The sequence below is a fragment of the Sturnira hondurensis genome, unplaced genomic scaffold (genome assembly GCF_014824575.4).
Source record: "Sturnira hondurensis isolate 20B ecotype Veracruz unplaced genomic scaffold, ASM1482457v3 Scaffold0016284, whole genome shotgun sequence".
Classification (NCBI taxonomy): domain Eukaryota; kingdom Metazoa; phylum Chordata; class Mammalia; order Chiroptera; family Phyllostomidae; genus Sturnira; species Sturnira hondurensis.
This window is the reverse complement of record NW_028088915.1, coordinates 6316634-6337343: the sequence shown is the minus strand read 5'-3', so window position 1 is coordinate 6337343 and position 20710 is coordinate 6316634. Positions and strand designations below refer to the sequence as shown.

The following is a 20710-nucleotide window of genomic DNA, read 5'->3' as shown; positions in this document are numbered from 1 at the left end:
CATCTGCCTCATCAGCTGCCCACATCCTCCACCCTCGTAAACTTGGAAAGTGGGAGCCAGTTGGACCTGCCTGTAGTAAACGCTCAGTGAGTGTCTCACTACTACCGCTGCTGCGGACGCCGCCATGGTTGTCATCAGTTCATGAGCACACACTGCCCCTGACCACAGGGCTCCTGACAGCTACTCCGGAGACACTCGGATAACAAGGACACAACAACCCATAGCCACTGAGCTCTTATGTGCCAGTCAGCGGGCTAAACACAACAATGACACTAGCAGGTATGGACTGCCGTGACTACTATCTGCAGACAAGGGAACTGAGGCTCAGGAAGATTAAGTTACTCATGGCCGTACAGTCAGGAGGTGGAGAGTTGAAATTTGACGCTGGAGGTTCTGACCTCGGACAGAGCCGCGCTCTCACCACCACCTGTACCGCCCCTGGTGCATGGACAGGGGACAAACACTCTCTTTACCCACTTCTCTTATTAACCGAGTCCTCTCAGCGCCTAAAGTGCAGTGATTGGTCACAGTTCCCCGGGTGTGACAACACAAGATTCAGAAGTCCTGCTTTGTGGAAAACACACCTAGGGCCTACTGCGGCATCCAGCAGTGATGAGGGTAACAGCACCTCTCTTCTGATTGGAGGGATGGAGCTGGGAAGAGCAGTCCACCACAGTCTGAGGAGGACGAAACTTGCAGGCAGTCCTAGTCTGGGAAGGACCAGCAGCATCAAAATGCCCCCACCCTTGGCTGGCTTGACGCGCCACTTCCCCACCTGCATGTGCTGAGACTACTGAATTTGAACTTCTGTTGCTATAACATACCGTCTTTGTTTCTCAGACTCCTATTCCTGTCAGTTCTCTGTCCCAAGAGATAACAGAGACAAAACTTTCCACTTCTTGGACGATAAAAGCAAGTTTTGAAATGCAAGAAAAATAACACTTGAGTCAACCATAAAATTTACATTCAAATTCTCTATCGGGATGGCAAACGTTCAGCAACATTTAAGGACTATAAAGTTTTGTTAAATGGTTCCCTATTTTTGTGGAGATACGTAAAAATACTTTCTGAAAATATGACTTATAGGCCAGTGTGAAAGCACCATATTTTACAGAAACAGTGAAGTTCACTCTCAAATGTACCCTTTCAATCATCAAACTGCAACTTCCAGGTCTCAAGGGGAAGAGTCATTTCAAACCCCCTTCTGTGACCGCCGTCTGCACATTTAAATTAGGGAGAGAGTCTTTTTGAACTTAGTTTTTCAACTATTTAAAACATCAGCAAGACAGAAGTCAGTTTGCAGTCAGGTGTGATGTGAGCACCAAGACACTTCTTAAAACCAAGAGCTTCATTAGGGAGAACCCAGAGTCTAGAAAATCCATTTTCCTCCTTCCCTGGTTCCTGCTGGAAGTTCCAGAAGTCCGTACCATGCTCCCTGAAGTTGCTCGCAGTATCCACACACTATACACAGGTTTCAGAGAGCATTGTACTCCACACATTTTGAGGGATCTGTAGGAAAGTGCTTCTGGCAAATGGTCATTAACCTCTTCAATCCCTGAGAAAATAAGGAAAATAAAGGTTGGTTATGATACCTTGGGACTTTTCCTACTTACCCTCCTCTGTATTCACTGCAGTTTACCAATGTCCCAATAAAATGTGGCAGTCCCCAGAAGCACCACTCAGATGTACGCTTAGTGAAACGTTTCTTTGTGTGCACCCAGAGACATGACAAAGTGGTCACAGCACAACTGGTCACAGTAACAACAGCAGCAGCAGACTGGGAAACAACCCAGACGTTCATCACAGGAGGACTGAGAATGAGCATCCATATGTATGCTCACGGACAGAGCACTCCACAGCAGTCACAATGATTAACTAGGCACCTAACAACTCAGCAGAGTTGGTCCAGCAGAGCAGTAAGCCCACTGCCTAGTCTCGAGCATCCACTCTACGTGACGAGACAGCACCTCTCCTGTATACGTCCCAGGGAAACATGACAGTACAGGTACTCGGATCACTGTGTGTTCTATGGCCCAGGTGGGGACTCTGGTTGAGAACAACTGATGTACTTGATTCTTCGAAACAATGCCGAACGTAAACAGCAAGTGGCAAAGGTTGTACAACAATGTAACGGCATTTTAATAAAATTCAAAAACAAGTTCAAAAATAATATATTGCTCAGAAACACACATATAACATGGCAGAACTATTTTTGAAAAAGCAAGGAAGTGACAGATTCAAGACAATGGTTACTTCTGGGGTGGAGAAGGAAAATACAGATGCATGCTTTTCAAAATGCTCTACTTCTTAAGGCACAATTAAGACCTTTAGATACCTGTTTCGTTTACTTCATAACTTGCACATGTCTCTGGACACACAAAATGCTACATAATGAAAGCATCTGAACATCCTGACACTGCGTGCTATGTTCCGAATGTGACCTGGCTGGTCCTGCCGAACTCAGTGTGGTGCGGCTGCACTGCCTTTGTTCCGGACCTTTGCCACCCGTGTAGCCGAGGCCTTCAGCTCTTTCTGGACAACCACAGTGCACACTACGAATTCCCATGGCCTCACAAGTTTCAAGGCCTTTCTATCTCCTGCAGCTAGGCCAATTACCTAGTCTTTAACTTGACAGCGTACTTTTACCTAATGACAAAAACTATCACTCTGATAATTCTTCAAGTCTCTTGCAACTCATCCTTACGTCTGTGATCTTTTAAAACCCTTAGCTGGCATTTTGTTTTCAAGTATTCCTCTTAGCTTTCTCACCCACTGGTGAGCAAACGCACCTCTAAGTCATCATCCAAATTCACAAACAGGCCAGAGACCAGGGCAGAAACCTGCATCAGGCTGCTCTAGGTCTCTCCGGAACACTGCGGGGAAGAGTTCTGCAACCAGCAGTAAGTACTGTTAACTGTATTATCTACCAGCCTACAGGTGTCCTTGTTTACAAGGAGAGGCTGTCAAAAGTCTTACAAAAATCTACGTATCTACAGCTATATGGATTAGTCATTAAACATAACACCCACCAAGAACAGCAGTGCTTCATTTTAATCACCTCCAATGTCATTTGTGACAAAAATTATTTTAAGGTTTCTGAGCCAGAGTTCACAAAAATGACAATCACCCAATTCCCATCACACTGACAAGAACGGAATCCTACCAGAGCGCAGTGGTTGACCAACTGCAGGCCCGTACTGGACACTGAACATGAAATTGCGCACACAGAATCCAGCCTGGTTCTTAGCTGCTATTTCCCCAAATTTGTTTTATTTCCTCAAAATGATACCATGAAATATCATCTCTTAAAAGAGCCTCGTGCCTTAGTGGGAAAGCAGGGCACGTGGCTACGCCTGCCCAGTGCGACAACAGAAGAGCCGCCCCGGGAGCCGGAGGAGGAGAGGTAAGGAACCGCCTGGAAATGTTGGCAGATGTAACAGGTACCCACCTGAAACACCACCAGGTATGTACTCTTAATGACTCTGTAATTACCTAAGTATTCAAACAACTGTGAAGCCCAAAATGAAAACAATTCATAAGAAACAGGTGAGAAGAGAGGCGAATAGGAGAAAGAAAACACCTTGATGAAATACAAATAGCTTTAGCAACAACAGAACATGGCAAGAATTAGGATGAGCAAATAAGAGACAAACGGGGCTTAAGACTGATGGAGGTGACTTTCCTGACAAGAACTGAAATCTTAGGAACTTGCCCCTTAAAGAAGGTATCTGTGGGGTTGATGTACCCACACCAAGCAGAATCTGATTTAAAAACCAATGCTAGTACCTTGTCTGAGATGGTAACTGCCAAAAGTTCGGAAATCAGTAGTCCAAGCCATAAGAAGTTTACAGTACGATAAATTTTGCAGTGAGGACTGATCGTACACAGCACAGATTTTTAACTTAAAGGGCCAATTTCATGACAGCATGGGGTTATTTTCCAAATGGAAAGCAACCTTTTCAACTGGGTCCTCAGGATTTCACTGTCAAATGGTCTGTGATGCTTAGACTAGTGAGGCAGAGAGCTGTTTAACTCATTGCAAAGAGCTTCTTAAACACTGGTGGTATTTTTGCATAGTTTTTATTTTTATAATAGAAAAATACTTATTTGTTAAATCTTTACTCAGGGCCTATTATGTGCCAAGCACTCTCCCGGGCTCTGGGAATACAGCTGAGAACAAAACAAAAACTCCCCACCAGAAGTAAGGTTATGTTCTAATAAGGGCAGTCAGACAAGAAACAAAACAAGTATGTAACACACCTCACACGTTAAATCACAGTAAGCACTATGGACAAGTGTAAAGCAGGGAAGGGTGGTGTGGAGGTGAGGGGCATGACTGAAAGGCCTTGGCTTGCTCCAGGAGAACTAGGGGACCACTGTGGGGCTCTGGGCAAGAGAGAGACAGAAACAGGTCTGTGACTTCACTAGATCACTCTGGGTGCTGCGCAGATGCCCAACTGAAAGGGCAGAGGTGGTCACAGGAGCGCAGAGGCCACAGTGGAGACACTGCAGATGACAGAGGTGGCATCTGGACCCAGGTGTCAGCAGTGGAGGTGGTGAGAAGGGATAGGATTTCAGACCTACTTCAAATAGAGAGCCAGCAAGGTTTGGAACAGATAGGATAGGGGCTGAACTATGGAGAATAGTCGAGAATAATTCCATGTGTTGTGTGTTGTTATGAAAAAGAAAGCACATAGCTCTTCCGTCAGACAAGAGTAGTCCTGTGCCCCACCCTTTCCAATCCCTCATTACAGTGCCCCAGAGGCAACCTTCCAAATTTCTTAAGTGTTTCTTCTGGTATTTACTGCCCTATTTCCAAATACTATGCTGAAACTGCTTGTTTTATTGTGATTGACTGATTTTTTAACCTACTGACTTCCAACCATGAAAGCTGAGGATTTAATTCTCTACATCACGCCCACTGGCTGCACATAAGCACGCACACACCTGAACACACTTTCCCCACCCTCCCAATCACAATGCTTAGGGAACACAGTATTGAGCGTGTACCTTACAACATCCACACAGATACTCTTCAAACGGAACCACACAGTGTGTGACGCCAACCTCTCTTTGCACAGGTGTTCTTCCCCATCTTTGTGCTCTTCCATGCAGACACCACCTTTCACTCTCATTGTGAGAAACTGTCAGTGTGACCAAACACATCGGTACTGGTCTGTGCCCACCTTTTTTCTTCCTGGAGCCCTCTGCCTGCCTGTGCCAATCCAGGCCGGCTGGATTCCGGACCTCCTTGTATACTGCTGCCATCTGAGAGCATCCCTTCTCCTTCAGCCTGGGAGCTCCTTTTTCCTGCTCCTGGGCTGGATCTCACCTCCCAAAGCTTTTTTGTTTGTTTCCTTCACATGGGGAATACATCCTGAAGTAGAGGCAGTATCACGTAGTGGAGTTAAGACAGGCCAGGTTCAAATCCCAACCTTGCCACTTCCTAGCTGTGTGGCCTTGAGAACTTAATTCACTGTGCCTCGGTTTCCCCACTTGTCAAACAGAGAAATCGTAATATCCTCACGCTGTTGCTCTAAACTGGTGAAGTGAAGCACACAGATGGCATCACAGAAGTGCTAGCTGTCACTGTGGCGATTCCCGAGATGGGTACGTGAGAGGGCACATTTTGAGACTTCACTGTCTGGAGATGCCTTGAGCCTATATGCACACTTGACTGTTAGTTCAGATGGAAAGGGAATCCATTCAAAATTATCTCCTTTACTATTATGGAGGCATTGCTCCACTGTCTCCTGGCTTCCAGTACTCTTAGTGAGAAGTGTGACGGCATTTCAATCCCTGAGCCATTATAGATGCCTTGTTTCATTCCTCCAGAAGCATTTAAAATCTTCTTTGATTCCCTCATTCTTTTATCTTTCACATGGCCAAGATTTCCTCAACTTTATCTTGTTTTATTTAATCTTTACATTTCTGCCACAATGTTTAAGTTCTAAGAGCTCATTTTCACCCTCTGCTCTCTCTTCATAGTGTATTGTTCTTATTTCACAGCTGTGACTTCATCTAAGGCTGTTCAGTTTTTAACTGAGGCTGTTTTCTCTTCCCTATTCTGTAACCTTCTCCCTGAGCCCCTCCTTTTCCGTTTGTTTTGGCCTCTGTCTTTTATGTTGGAAACTTTCTCTAAATCTCTGAGGGTCCCAGGTGAACATTCATGTTACTGAGTAGGGCTCTAAATGGCTAAAGGGAACCCCCTGAATGAGGAGGCCTCGTCAGTGGAACCTCATCTTCGGATACTAGGGCAGCAAGCCAGTTCTGTCACTGGGTAATACTAAGTGGTAGTGATTGTAGGTCTTTTCTCCTGGATCGGTTCACAGAGACCAAGCTCCAATTTCCTGACTAGGGTTAAAAGCCCGCTGTCAGCATCAGAGCAGCTGGTGGAGAACAGGAACTGGAAGCCTCACGGTCAGCACATAGACTTGCACTTAAGTCTCCTGCTCTGCTATGACATCACCCCTTCCTGAGCGATGTGGACCCCTCAGAAAGTACCGTATTTTGCTGTGTATAATGCACTCCTGTGTATAATACATGTTTTTGGCCCAAACTTTCAGGAAAAACATCTTTCGTTTTAATTTTTTAATTCAACTATTTATTTATATTTAGATATTTGGGTTTTTTGTTATATAAGAATTTTAGTATTTATTTTTGAGCACACTGTGGCATAAGAAATTTTATATGACAAATAATTACAAAACACAACAAGGGATACCAGGTACAAGAAATTTTATGTACCGGTAACAAATTTACGACACCTGTGCATCACAGAAGGCCAAAAAGCTCTTAGTCACGGTCAATTCAGAAGTATCATCTTCAATTTCCACATTACCAGTGTCTTATCAAGAGTGACTGTCCTCATTCCGGTAACTTCCACTGTGGTCCTCAGTTCCGTCCACAGCACTGCTGACGCTGCATTTTTTAAATAATTTCACAATCGTTTTCTTCTTGACACTGTTCCACGATCTTAGGATCCAATCACGGACTTGGGTGATGGACGGTTTCTTGATCCTGCCGGTAGGTGTTACATCATTTCCAGCTGGCTGCATCCACAACGTCCACTCCTTCTTCACTAGGGCCTTAAAGGACTTGTCTACTGACACGTCAGAGGCCGCGGTTGGCTGGCTGCCCACCCGGTATCACAGCAGGTTGGGTTTCACGTCCGTTGCGATTGCTTTTGCACTTGTATAATGTGGGCTTTGAAGTGATCAGAAACAAGCAAAGCTGTTTTTTTAAGTAATCCTCCAGGTCTTCGTGACCAGACTCTGTTAAACCTGATTTTCACGCCTTCTTCCTTCACCCATCCTTTTTTGTGCTCATGGACAATAACTCCATGTGGAATCTTTTCTTTCGGGCATTTTCTTTTAAAGGTGACTGCAGGTGGGAGCAATATCCCACTGGCACAACAGGCTGGAACAGCAGGGACATGTGCTTTCCCTTTTCTTTCCTAAATTATCATTAATTAATAGAACTTGGAAAAGACTTTTGTTTGTTTTTAAGGAAATTTTTATTGAAGTATAAAAGAGACACTTTATTAAAGCCATTATTTCTGTTCCTGTCACAAGTCTACATTGTAAGAACAAAAGCTTGAAGATGAAAGCACAGGCCCATTTAGCGGTACAGCCTCAGAAGCTGAAGAGTAAGAGAGAAGCTGAGTGACATGTTCCATCTGGCTGTTTAAACAGTGCTGTCAGTAAGCTGCCAAAGCTCTATTAAACCACCATAACTTGTCTTTAAGAAATGGTTTATCAGAGCCAAGCATGCCAGGAAGTAGCAGGAAGCCACATAACCCACAAGGGATGGTGTATGATGTGACACATGGGAGTGTTTACCGACCAACCGTGACGTTGTGTATTCAACATGTGGACCAAGCTGTGACCACTCATTGCAACAGTGAATGTTTCTGGTACACCATTTGGAAATACATGAATACATTATAGATTTGTAAATGTTCCATGAACAAATCTGGCAAATGCTAGTATAGGTGAAATATGCCAAAACCTGAAACATGAATTGAGATATCTGGTATAAGATGCTGGAGTGATGTCTTTACTAGGGAATTTACAAACAGCGTGCCACAGAAAAATAACACAGGGCATTCTGCCTCCTGTAACAGTGCAAGGTGAAGCGAGATTACTGGGAATGAAGATTACTCTTAATCTTCTGGTCCCCAAGATCTGTGCGGTAAATACAGCACACAGGTCAGTTAGTCTACACAGAGCAGGGAGGGTATCGCCAAGAAAACAGGGGGCACACTCACACTGCTTAATGTCACGGGGGCAGTTCCAAGGACTTGACAAAGGAGCGGGCAGGACTTGGGACACTGAGAGAGTACAGCAGCCCAGAGCTGACAATACTGGGAGGTCGTGGCCAGCCTGAGTCCTCACGTGGCAGGAGAGGAGAGTGCTTACTAAAGCCCCTGGAGGTGACTGCATGGAGACCAGCACTGAGAGAAGATACGACCTTGGGCAGAGAGTGCAAGCATGATGACTCCACAGGCAGGAACCCAGGGAAATGGATACCCCAAACTCATTCTTCTTCCTACAAATGCCTTCCAGCTCCTCTCACTGCCTGCCCCAGTCAGAAACCAGAGGGCAAGGGAGCCTGTCCATGTTGTTCATAAAGCCAGGCTTCTGTTCTGGGACACGGGACAAAGGAAAGAAGGCTGGAGAGGGTCGCGTGGAGAGGCAAACGGCCATTTCATGTTAATTTCACCATTTCGTCCTCCTCTTTTTCACCAACATATAAAGACACCCGAGACGTGAACCTTTCCCAGAGGGGTCTTCACATGACTGAATTACAAAGTCTTTAAATAATCAAAAGCTTCCTGAAATCTGTATTAAAAGAAGCTTTATCTCCAAATTTGGACCAAAAGCTACATCTGTATTTTGAAGAACACAGCCCTTGAACTTATTACCATCAATTTAAATCTGACCCTTAAATTTTTTAAATTTTATTTTTGTTTTTATTTTTTAGAAGGGAGAGGGAGAGAAACATAGATGTGTGAGAGATATATCAATAGGTTGTCCCTCACATGCCCCCGACCAGGGAACTGACCTGCAACCGAGGCATGTGCCCTGACCAGGAATCTAACCAGCAACATTTTGGTTCACAGACCAGTGCTCAATCCATTCAGCGAAACCAGCCAAATCTAAGGCTCGCTCTTAGATTAGAGGCCACCTAATAGGCTGCAAAACTTTTCTTTGATCTGCACAGTGTGAAAACCCTCCATGAAGTGTATTTCATTTGGGGGAGGAAGGGAACACTTCTAACAACTTTCCACAGCTTAAATTCTAAAGTTTTGCATAAAACCAAAGAATAAAATCATATTAGAGTGAAATTAACTCCTTGAATTATCTTCTACCATACTTCATGAAACAGATATTTCTCACCAGTATTTTAAAATAAAACAAATAACCACTCCACACGTTGTAAGATTCCATTGAAATGATGGCCAAGAACAAATAAAATTAACTAAAAATGACACGAATCAGAACAGTGGTTACCTCTGCTGACAGGAGGATTTGCACTGGGAAATGCCATCCAGGAAACTTCTGGAGTACTGCTAGGAATGTTACTCAATACTGCTAGGAAATTACTCAGTTAAAGTAACTAAGAATTTGATATAACTCTAACATGGGAACATTAGCAACATTGCCTTGATTTTTAATGACTAGATCTTGTTTTACATCTTGATACATATTACAAATACCAGGAATCATTGTGCCCTGCCCAGCATGGCTCACTTGGTGGGAACATTGTCCTGTAAACCAAAAGGTCATAGGTTCAATTCTGGTCTGGGTGCATACCTAGATTGCAGGTCCTGCTCCAGACAGGGAGTGTGCAAGAGGCAACTGATCGATGTTTCTCTCTCACACCAATATTTCTCACCCCTGACCCCCGCTCTCTACCGCTGAGCTCCACAATTAAGATCAGCACACTTCACACACTACACTCTGTTGGTATGTTGTATGTCAATTTTAAAAGAAACAATTACCCCATTAAATGACTTGCAAGTACCTCCACAGCAAATATCTTAATGTAGAAAAGATTTAGGTTTATGCATTTACCAGGGGTCAGCAAACTATGGCCACAGGCCACCGGCCTTGGTTATAAAGGGGGTGTTGGGGGACACAGCCACAGGCAGCAGCCACACTGCAGCTGCAAGGGTGGGTGGTTGTGACAGAGGCCTGTGATCCTTTAACGAAAGGTTTGCCAACACCAGACTTAAACTTCAAGTGACATCTTTAAACTGTCCCTTTTTTTAGGGCAGTTCAAATCAACCTCACCTAAATACTAAACTAACAAGGAGATTCACAGGACAGCTTAGGAAATTACTCAGTTAAAGTAACTAAGAATTTGATATAACTCTAACATGGGAACATTGGCAACATTGCCTTGATTTTTAATGACACAGATCACAAATTGGAATTTTATTTGGCCTTAAACAATGTTAACTTTTTAATATTTGGTGCTGATATTTTAAAAATAGGAGTGTCTACATGTAAAAGAAATAATGATTTTGGCTGCTCATACCAAAATAATAAATAAATACAGAGAGATGGAGCAACACTGGACCCACATTCCTATAAGGAAACAAGGAGCCGCAGTGACCCCGACACCACCAGCCCCAGCACCGGCTGACACTCACTTGGTGCCGGCACCGCCCACTTTTCTCACAGCAGCGCTGAGCAGAAACTAACACTGCTGCTGGGAGCGCCCGCAGGAAAAGTGGGAACACAAAAGTCAGGTGTTCCTCCACGCACAGCTCACTTGTTACCTGGCTGTCCAGGGCATGCAAGTCCACAACCTCAGGTGTTAGCAGCGGCCTCTAGGACAATGACAGAAAAGAACCAGAGCAACCTGAGGGCCAGAAGGACCAGGAAGGGCACAGGGAACTCGAAGCTTGCCGACAGAGTGGCAGGGACCTCCCCCATCTCTTCCAGAGCGGCCCTATTCCTACCTCGGGTAATTCTGTCTGGTCAGAAGCTTCTTTGTACTATCTTTGCAACCTCTGTGAGCCTGTATTTCAAAATTAAATGTTTTACAAAAAGCATCTCCTGACACTGATTAGAAGTCTGTCTTCCTGTACATGAACTGGCCCACGACCATATAGGACAAATTCACTCCCTCCTCCACCAAAAAGCTCTCCCATTATCTATACCTCTTTCGCCCACATCTCCACAAAGAGTTTCCTTTCTCAAGGACTCTATTGTCCTACAGAATATTCACTCGATTTGATCAGCAAATATCCACTGAGTGCCCACCTTACGTGTAGGACGTTCTGGACACTAGGGGTCTAACGGTGAACTTGCCTTGTGCAACCAACACAAAATTATCATGTCTAGTAATATAGTTTAAGCTATCCTGTGACTTTCCAGTGACCGTATCATGTCACTATAATTTTATCACCCTCACAATCCACTGCATTCCCTCATTTTGTTCTCTTATACATTGCTCAGAGGTATGCTCAAGCAACCAGGCTGTTGGATCCAAATTCCTTTATGGTCATCCTAGCTAAATGTTCTGTTTGAAGAATCTGTCCTTCCTTTCCCTGACCAGTCAGGCTCAGCTGAGGGGGCATCATCCAGCAAAGCCAAAGGTTGCAGGTCTGATTCCCAGTCAGGGCACGTGCCTGGGTTGTGGGTTTTGTACCTGGTACGGGTGCGTGCGAGAGGCTACCACGTGATGTTTCTCTCTCTCCCTTTCTCTCTCTAAAAATAAATAAATGAAACCTTTAAAAAAAGGTTTATTAAAAAAAGGTTTATATTTATCTGTCCTTTCTACAGTCTGTCAAGACCTTCTACAACGCCAGTCTCTTTTCTACCTTATCTCACACTGTCCCCCTTCTGGTTTCCTGTTGTCCAAGTCTGATCACCGCACCTCTCTGTGTGACCACCTGAATCGGCCACTAAAACGTTCAACAGGACAGCACTGTGGACTCTAAGAACCTAAGGCGTATGTCACCAGTGTGCACCAGAGCCGACGTGGACTCCTGTTCAGCACGCCACGGCTTCCCTCACTCACAAGCTGGGAGTCACCCGATTGTGCTGTCATGCCCACATTTGCCCCCCCCAAACTGTGACTGGGTCTGGGTCTGACCCCTTCCCAAAGCCCAGACACTGTCTGGTCACCGATTTTCCCTCATCATCTCAGTGGAATAAAACAAGCCCTGGCTGGCATAGCTCAGTGGATTGAGCACGGGCCTGCAAACCAGACAATCGCGGTTCGATTCCCAGTCAGGGCACATGCCTGGGTTGCAAACCGGTTCCTTGCAGGCTAACTACCAGCAGGGGATGCACAAAAGGCAACCATACATTGATGTTTCTCTCCCTCTCTCCTTCCCCTCTAAAGATAAATAAATAAATAAATTAAAAAAAAAAAAGAATGATCTTTAAAAAAAAAACATATTTTTTTTTAAATGAGAGGGTAACAGTTAAAAGGGATGAACTACTAAGGAGAGATAGGTGACTTTGTAGCTTCCAATATAAACCAAAAAGCTTTAAAAATGAGCACTGGTGTACCTTTTAAAAAATCATTTAATGGGGAGCTATCATTATTTTAAAAAGGAATACTCTTTAACTAAGACATTTTACCCAATTTCATGACTCCTGTGCACACTACATCTCTGACTAAGGCTTCCCCAAACACACTAAGCAAATTTAATGATTGGAAATTGTTTCCTATTGTTAAAGCCAAACAACTCCTTCCCGCCATAAAAACTTTTTGCCTTTCATACAGTCACTGGTGGTTATTTTAAAAAATGGGAATGTCCTTAAGTTTCCATAAGTGTATCTGAACTCTATTAATTCTACAGTTTATAACAGGGAATCCAGTTGCAATCATTTTTTAAAATGTCAATACATGTGAAGAAAGCCTAACACAAATGAACATTGATCGCCTGGAACTGAAATACAATCGAAAAAGTAATTCATGATTATGGTGTGGTAATTTTCTCTTGCAGAAAATCTGTAGGCGCTTTATACATTTTAAATGAATTTTAAATTTTAAGTAAACTTTCAGAATGTCATCTTCTACCTTTAGAATTAACATCCAGCAAAAGTCATTACACAGATACAACCTGAAATTCTACACAATTTGGCAAAAGCTAAGAAGAGAGTTCATTTTTCCCACTAAGGATAAAAATTTAACCAAATACTGCACACGATTTCATGCGAGGTATATACAACTAAAAAATAAACTATAAACACTTTTGAGCTATTCATGTAGAGAAGTCTTGTTACAAGTTACTTAAAAATTATGTTCAAAGTGAACTAACAAGCCAAACAGAGACAGACACAGAGAGCAACTCGGCAGCTCTGGGGTGATGCTGGTGGGCGTGGCGGGTGGAGGGACTGAGCAAAAAGGAAAAAACTCATGGACAAGGAAAACAGTGTGGTGATGGCTACAGGGCGTGGGGGATAAATGGTGATGGAAACATGGTTTTTAATATTTTTTAATGAAATTTTAAAAATTATCTTCATTAAAGCCAAATGTTTACTATTCCTTTTATCCTAGTAAATGTTCAACCTACCTTAAAAGCAACAAAGCAAGATTTACTGCAAAAATTCTGAATTTGCTGTTCTTCAGTAAACACCCAAAGCAAACTGTTAGAGTCTTATTTTAATGCTAAGGTAAACCCTTCAACCCGGCTTGCATATAGAAGCAGTCCCTAGTCCCCAGGCTGGTAATGGCCCATGGCCTGTTAGGAACTGGCCGAACAGCAGGAGGGAAGCAGCAGGCCAGAGAGCTAAGCTTCCAACTGCATTACAGCCTGAGCTCCACCTCCTGTCTCCTCCTACACCCCCTTCCCCTCCCTACCCCACCCCGCCCCGTAGGAAAACTGTCTTCCACCAAACCAGCCTTGGTGCCAAAGATGTCTGGATCGCTGATATGTGAAACTTAAAAAGTTTTCATTTTATTTGGTGAAGATGTCTTAAAGAACTGGACTTACATCCTATCATGGTATGTCCTTTTTGTTATAGTTCTTTTGCTCTCAAAATACATAGTTTTGGAATTGGAGAATGTTAAACTCCAGAGAAATGCCTTTCCCTCCAAACTGCTTACCTGAATATACTTTCTCTGTGTTTCATCATTTAAAACATGTGCAACATGCTTGGAGAAAATCTTTTCCCTACCAGTTCTGGCATGAATACCAACCATAGTGACACCAATGGGCCAAGGGGCATTTCCAATGGCCATCTGAAGATAAGCATCATTAGCCTAAAAAGAAAAATTAAGAAGAGATCAGAAGAGCAGAAAATATTGTGTTGGTCCACATTTTTACTTCAAATATTGCACAGCTTTTTATGACTTTTCGGCCATCTCTTAAGCATGCTGAAAATATTACCATTCCCCTTATTCAAACAAAAGGAGTTAAAATATGGGATGACTGACTGCCCTGCCCAGACCACAAATGTCCATGGAAAAACTGAAACCAAAGCTAACCTTGTGAGTAAAAAGACAAACATTCCTCGGCAGCCTCTGTGCACTGAGTGTTACTGCATTTTGATCTGGAATCACCAGGCAGGTAATCTGATGTACTGACGGGACACTCGAGTTTGGATCCCCTTTCCACCCGGTCTTCCCCACAGGTGGTCACACAGAACACGGGCTGACTAGTTCCTCACAGTCCAACCTGAAACGGTGCCGCTCCCTGCACAGTAGTCAGACCTCTGACAGCAGCGGGGGCTCTGCACGCTGGGGCCACACATAGGGCCCACGGCAGGGGTGTAAACAGAGAATACTGGCCCTTGAATCAGCTAAAGCGTAGGATCGCTTCACCCTGGCCCACAAACCTCCCATCCTCTTAGAACCTTAAATTATTGTAAAAGCTATAAAATGTAAAGACAGAAACCAATGAAGACAGATGGCTCTTTTTCTAAAGTAAGCCTAGTGACTTGCAAAGAAAACAGAACAACAAGGAAATTCTAAAAGACCTTGAGAGTTTCAGAGAAGCTTATATGCCCAAGTCTCAAATAGATTTTCATTTAAAAAGTCAAACACCTGCCCTGGCTGGTGTGGCTCAGTACACTGAGCACAGGCCTGCAAACAAAAGGGTCACTGGTTTGGTTCCCAATGAGGGCACATGCCTTCATTGTGGGCCAGGACCCCAGTTAGGGGCAGGCAAGAGGCAATCACATATTAATGTTTCTCTCCTTCTCTTTCTCCCTCCCTTCCCTTCTCTCTAGAAATAAATCAATCTTTAAAAAAAATTTTAAATAAAAATTAAAAAATCAAACACCAATGTGTTTGATATGCAGAACTGACTTTAAAAATATCAGGTATTACAAATTGGTTAACTGAAAGATAGTTTTGTCCCTAAAGATAAATTTGAATTTGCTGTGAATTTTTGTAAAGCTTAATTTTGAAAGGGCTTATACACTTTCTTTTAAAATTTTATTTACTTTACTTTTTAAAAGGGGAAGGGAAAGAGAGAGAAACATCAATGTGTGGTTACCTCTCAGGCACCCCCTATTGGGGACCTGGCCTGAAACCCAGGCACTTGCCCTGACTAGGAATCAAACTGGTGACACTTTGGTTCGCCAGCCGCCATTCAATGCACTGAGCCACACCAGCCAGGGCCATACACATATTTTTATCACTGATCCCCATGTATGTAACTTGAACACTGGATATTAACTGATAAAGTTTCCAATATTCAGATTCCTAAATTTTCAAAAAAAACTGTCAAATAGGTTATTAAAGTTTCTTGGTTCTTTGTGCAGTTTATACATCATAAACCTTCACCTGATTCTCATATATGAGGATGAGAAACGTAACAAGAGGAAAGGCAGGTGACCTGAGTTCTTGTGCAGTGATGGGATGCAGTGAATCACTTATCCATCCATTCCAATGCTGTCCTTGGTAAGCAACATGCAGCTAACAGAAACTATCCAAAAATGGAATTTATAGCCATAAAAACAAAAACATCTTCCTTGATAAAACTAACTGGCTCCCATGCAGAGAGAGTAAAAACAATACTTTAGCCTCATGAGGCTCTGATCAAGGAGCCCACCCAGTAGCCCAGGAAGGCCAGCGGCCCCTTCTGAGCACAGACACGCAGAGCACAGGGAGAAGCAATGGCGTTCCCGCCCTTCTGTCGGGGCCCTGCCTACTGACCCGGAACTGCTGCACGGGAACCGCTGCACCGATACTCCCCACCGCCACTCTCACGGGAGGCACAGCCACCAGAAGCCCCGCTCCTCACCCCCAGCTTACGGCCCACCGAGCAGCGAGCAGCGTCCCATTTCCAGTCTCCACCGCTGGTGCACCAGGCCCTTCTCTTCTCGTTAAGCTCCACCAACGGACAGCCCCCCACTCTCCCCTTTCTAAACTCTATCCCAGCCGAGCGTGGGCACCGGAGCTCTTCCCCCGCCCCCTCCGCCACCGCCTCCCAGGGCCCATTCAGGAGGGAGCCAGGGGCAAGTCTTCCCCAACAAGGGGTCTGAGACTGCTGCGGTCCTGAAATGGGAGAGGTGGGCGCTGGCAGGCTGCCATGGGACACATTCTCATAGAAACAAGTACAAAGGGCGGTCAGATTCCACTCTGTCATTAGTATAATCCTTTAGCTATGAGTAGTACATATTTGTATCTTCACAACATTGTTTCTGTGGAAAAATTTGCCCTGAGCTGTAACCAACAATCTGCAAATTTTGAAACTCATTCCCAGGCATGGAATGCACCTTACCCATACCGAGTATGTGATCTGAAGAATCCTTATATCTGCCTTAAAAATGACTAAAAAATACAGTGTGGTCTGAAAGTTTAACATAAATTGCCCAAAATTAAGATGTTAATACATTAGGAAAATAAAAGGTGTTTTTAAAGAAATCATTAATTTTACATTTATTCTTTTAAAAAAATATATTTTATCGATTATGCCATTACATTTGTTCTATTTAATTTTACATTTATTCTTAAATCTCCTATGTGATAAACATTCCCTCCTGAAATAAACATACTATGTGCACAACCCAGATATGCTCGTAACCGTAATTCCAAAGCACGCCATGGCAACGTACCTTCACATACTCTCTCTGCAACATGAATTTAATAATATCTGTTATAGATTCTTTAATATCAGCAGGAAGATTCTGGAAAAGAAAAAAGAACAAAATTAATTTTGGAAGCTATTGTATGTAGTTACAAAGTGAATTTATTCTAGTGTCATATGTTCTATTTTTTTTAATTTTATTTCTTAATTGGGTTGTTTTTTCTGGTGTTGAATTTTTTAAGTACTTTGTAAATTTTGAATATTAACTCCTTATCAGATATCTCAGCAAATATGTTCTCCCATTCTGTGGAGAACATATTCCGTTGCTGTGCAAAAACTTTTTAGTTAGTTTGATGTAAACTCATTTGTTTTTTTTTTCTTCTGTTTCCCTTGCCTGGGAAGATGTATCCAATAAAAAAATTGCTGTGGGTCATGTCCGAGATTTGGTTGCCTAAGTTTTCTTCCACGATTTCTATGGTTTCGGATCTAACATTTAAATCTTTGATCCATTTTGAATTTATTCTTGTGTGTAATGTAAGAAAGTGGTCTAGTTTCATTTATCTCTATGTATCTGTTCAATCAAACAACCCAGTTGAAAAACAGACAAAGGACCTGAATAGACACTTCTCCAAAGAGGACATACAGATAGCCAATAGACATATGAAAAGATGCTCAATGTCACTCATGAGAGAAATGCAAATTAAAACCACAATGAGATATCATCTTACACCTGTCAGAATGCCTATCATCAATAAAACAACAAACCAGTGCTAGTAAGGATGTGGAGAAAGGGGAATACTTTTGCACTGTTGCTGGGACTGCAGACTGGCTCAACCAGGGTAGAAAGCAGTACAGAAATACCGCAAAAATTAAAAATGGATCTGCCTTTTGACCCAGCGATCCCACTTCCAGAAATATATCCAAAGGAACCCAAACACTAATTTGAAAGAACATAATCACCACTATGTTCAATGCAGCATTATTTATAATCACCAAGATATGGAAGCAGCCCATTAATGGACATAAAGTGTCCATTAATAGATGATAAAACAACTATGGGATATTTCCACAATGGAATACTATTTGGGTATAAAAAAGAAAATGTTGCCCTTTGCGACAGTATAGATGGACCTGAAGAACATTGTGCTAAGTGAAATGAGCCAGTCAGAGAAAGACAAATACCATGATTTCACTCATATAAGGAATCTAGTCAACAAACTGAACTGACAAGGAAAATGCAGACAAACTCATAATGGAGGGCAGGATGACAGGTATTTGAGGAAGATTTTAGGGGGTGGAGAGATTGAACAAAAAAAGAAAAAGGACTCATGGACAACAGCATGGTGATTACTGGGGGAAGGGGGTGTATATGGGGACTAAAAGGTAATGTAAAAAAATACAGTGAAGATTAAAAAAAAGACTTCATTTCATCTTAGAGAAGGGGAAGGGAAGGAGAAAGGGAGGGATAAGAATATTGACTGGTTGCCTCTCATACACACCCCAACCAGGGACTGAACCTGCAAGCCAGGTACATGCCCTGGTCTGGAATTGAACTGATCTTCATTTTGCAGGACAATGCCTGTACAACTGCTCTGTACAACCTGTCAGGGTTATATGCTATTTTTTAAAAATCAGTTAAGAAAAGCATTTTTTGAGATTCCTCACCCTTTTCCGTAGCTTTCTGAAAAGGGGTCTGAGATAGGACTCGGTCTGTTTCTGCGTAGCACTGTTCAGTTTACCCTGCACACTGCGCTTCACATAGTCTTCTCTGGCATTCAGTTCTTTAGCCCAAACACCAAGGAGGAACTGTGGAAAGAATGGGTAAATTTAGACTCAGTGCTACCGAGTGGCCGAACTGTTCACTAACACATAAAGCAGTGTAGTACCATCTTTAAATACCTTGACTTAACATTATCATCCACAAATAATTAATGAACTGTATCTGCTGATTCTGTCACATACGTTTTAAAGTAGCACCTTTGGCAATTCACAAACCTCTCCGCCATATATATATATATTCCTACTTCAAAGATAACCCATTTCCCCCCAAAAGAATTGCCCAATTACATGAACAAGTATTTGACAGAAATAAACCTTTACTTATATTTCTATCACATGAAATCTGCCCCACCCAGAGTATCAGCCATCGCACCATGTAGGCTTTGAGAGTTAATAAATCCCCCAAGTACGGTGTCGTACCATGTGGACTTTCTACTTTTGCAGGAGAGACAATAATTTAATTAAAAATTCCCATAAAAGAGAACAGAACAGAAAAAAAAAGAACCTATAACCCACACTCTCCCCCAATAACCACAGTGCCCGCTGGCTTGACCTGTATGACAACGGCAAGCGCCCCCTAGAGGCAGGTAACAGCGCAGGCTGAGGAGAGCACACCCAACTGCTGGCCTTCCTGCGCACTCCTATATAAGGAGGCGCTGCCGTTCTAAAATCCCGGTTCATAGTAAATAGTTTCATACCCTATCTAGTTCCACATCATTTCCTCAATAGATTCAGAACCTCTTAAACAATATTCTTACTAATTTATTTATTTTTAGTGAGAGGGAAAGAAGGCAGAAAGAGGAGAGCAATATTGATGTAAGAGAGAAACATCAATCGCTTGCCTGTAAGACACACCCAAACCAGGAACCCCAACATGTGCCCTAACCAGGAATCAGATGGGCAACCTTTCACTTTGCAGGACTGAACACAAAATTTTTTTTAATAAATGCTGAACTACTAAAGACAGTATGCTGAGAAGGAAGATGGAATGAGCAAACCACAGCAAGAATAAAGAGCTGTCTGAGGAACTGGGAAAATGAACAGTCTCTAAAAGGTTACTCATGTGTTTGCTCTTTTCACTGCCAATGTCCTCCTCCCTCCTTACTTTCCTTACAGTCACACCTCCCATAAAAGCTTCTAGAACTCTCTTCTCATTGTAGTCCTTCCTCAAGTGCTTCCAAAAAATGTAGAGCTCCCCATCCTTCTTGTTCTATCCACTGCTGTAATTCTATTCTTTATGTTTACATTAATAAGCCAGCTTTTTAAAAAGTGCCAGAGAAACATAAATACACACTGTCTCTGATTAACCTCTATGTCCAAGTGCATAGCAAAATCATAAACAGTGCACATGCCAGAAATGTTTATTGAGCTTTCCCTTCCCAGTTGTTAATTTAACCCTTGGCAATGTAAAACTATAAAAAGTTATTAACCAATGAAAATGCCCTCTTTTCTAAACTTAAAAGCACATACCTTAAGGAATTTGGTAATGATGTCCATGTCTTTATGATCATCACCTTTTCCCAAAGATTCTCCCAGAGCCTGAGAAAAAACAAAGCTCCTGCTCATGAGTGAAAACCAACAACTGAACAGATGTGTTATCAACACCAGTCTAAACATGGCTCTTTATTAAACAGACAGTCCAACTGTTATTTAAAAACCTGATGGAATATCCAGATAAGTTTTTTTAAAAAACGCTAACTTGCCATTTAAACTGTGAAAGCATGTTATCTTTTATGAATCAAAAGACAGAAAAGAGGGTAAGGGGCGTGCCCATGAATGCACAGGAGAGTCTGTCTCAGGGGAACAGCTGTTCTGAAACTGGAGTGAGATGGTACTTGTACCACCCTGTGAGTATATAAAGACCACTGAACTGTACACTTCAAACTGGTAAATCATAGGACAGGTGGATTTCTCAATAAACTTGTT

The 20710-nt window shown here is 42.8% G+C and overlaps 1 protein-coding gene across 4 annotated transcripts in view; it reads right to left on the bottom strand.

The window, feature by feature from the left end:
* Positions 1 to 947: 947 nt before the first annotated feature.
* Positions 948 to 20710, bottom strand: part of PRPF18 (pre-mRNA processing factor 18) — a 58487-nt gene continuing 38724 nt past the window's right edge. For 2 of the 4 annotated variants that reach the window (XM_037065994.1, XM_037065995.1), the window contains 5 exons: positions 20255 to 20323; positions 18671 to 18811; positions 17034 to 17105; positions 14077 to 14232; positions 948 to 1555 (listed from right to left, as the gene is read on the bottom strand). In XM_037065994.1, coding sequence (XP_036921889.1) covers positions 1475 to 1555; positions 14077 to 14232; positions 17034 to 17105; positions 18671 to 18811; positions 20255 to 20323 — 519 coding nt within the window. In that variant the 3' untranslated portion in view covers positions 948 to 1474. Of the gene's footprint in view, positions 1556 to 14076; positions 14233 to 17033; positions 17106 to 18665; positions 18812 to 20254; positions 20324 to 20710 lie in introns of all 4 variants that reach the window. The other 2 variants (XM_037065996.1, XM_037065997.1) reach the window with 2 other exon arrangements.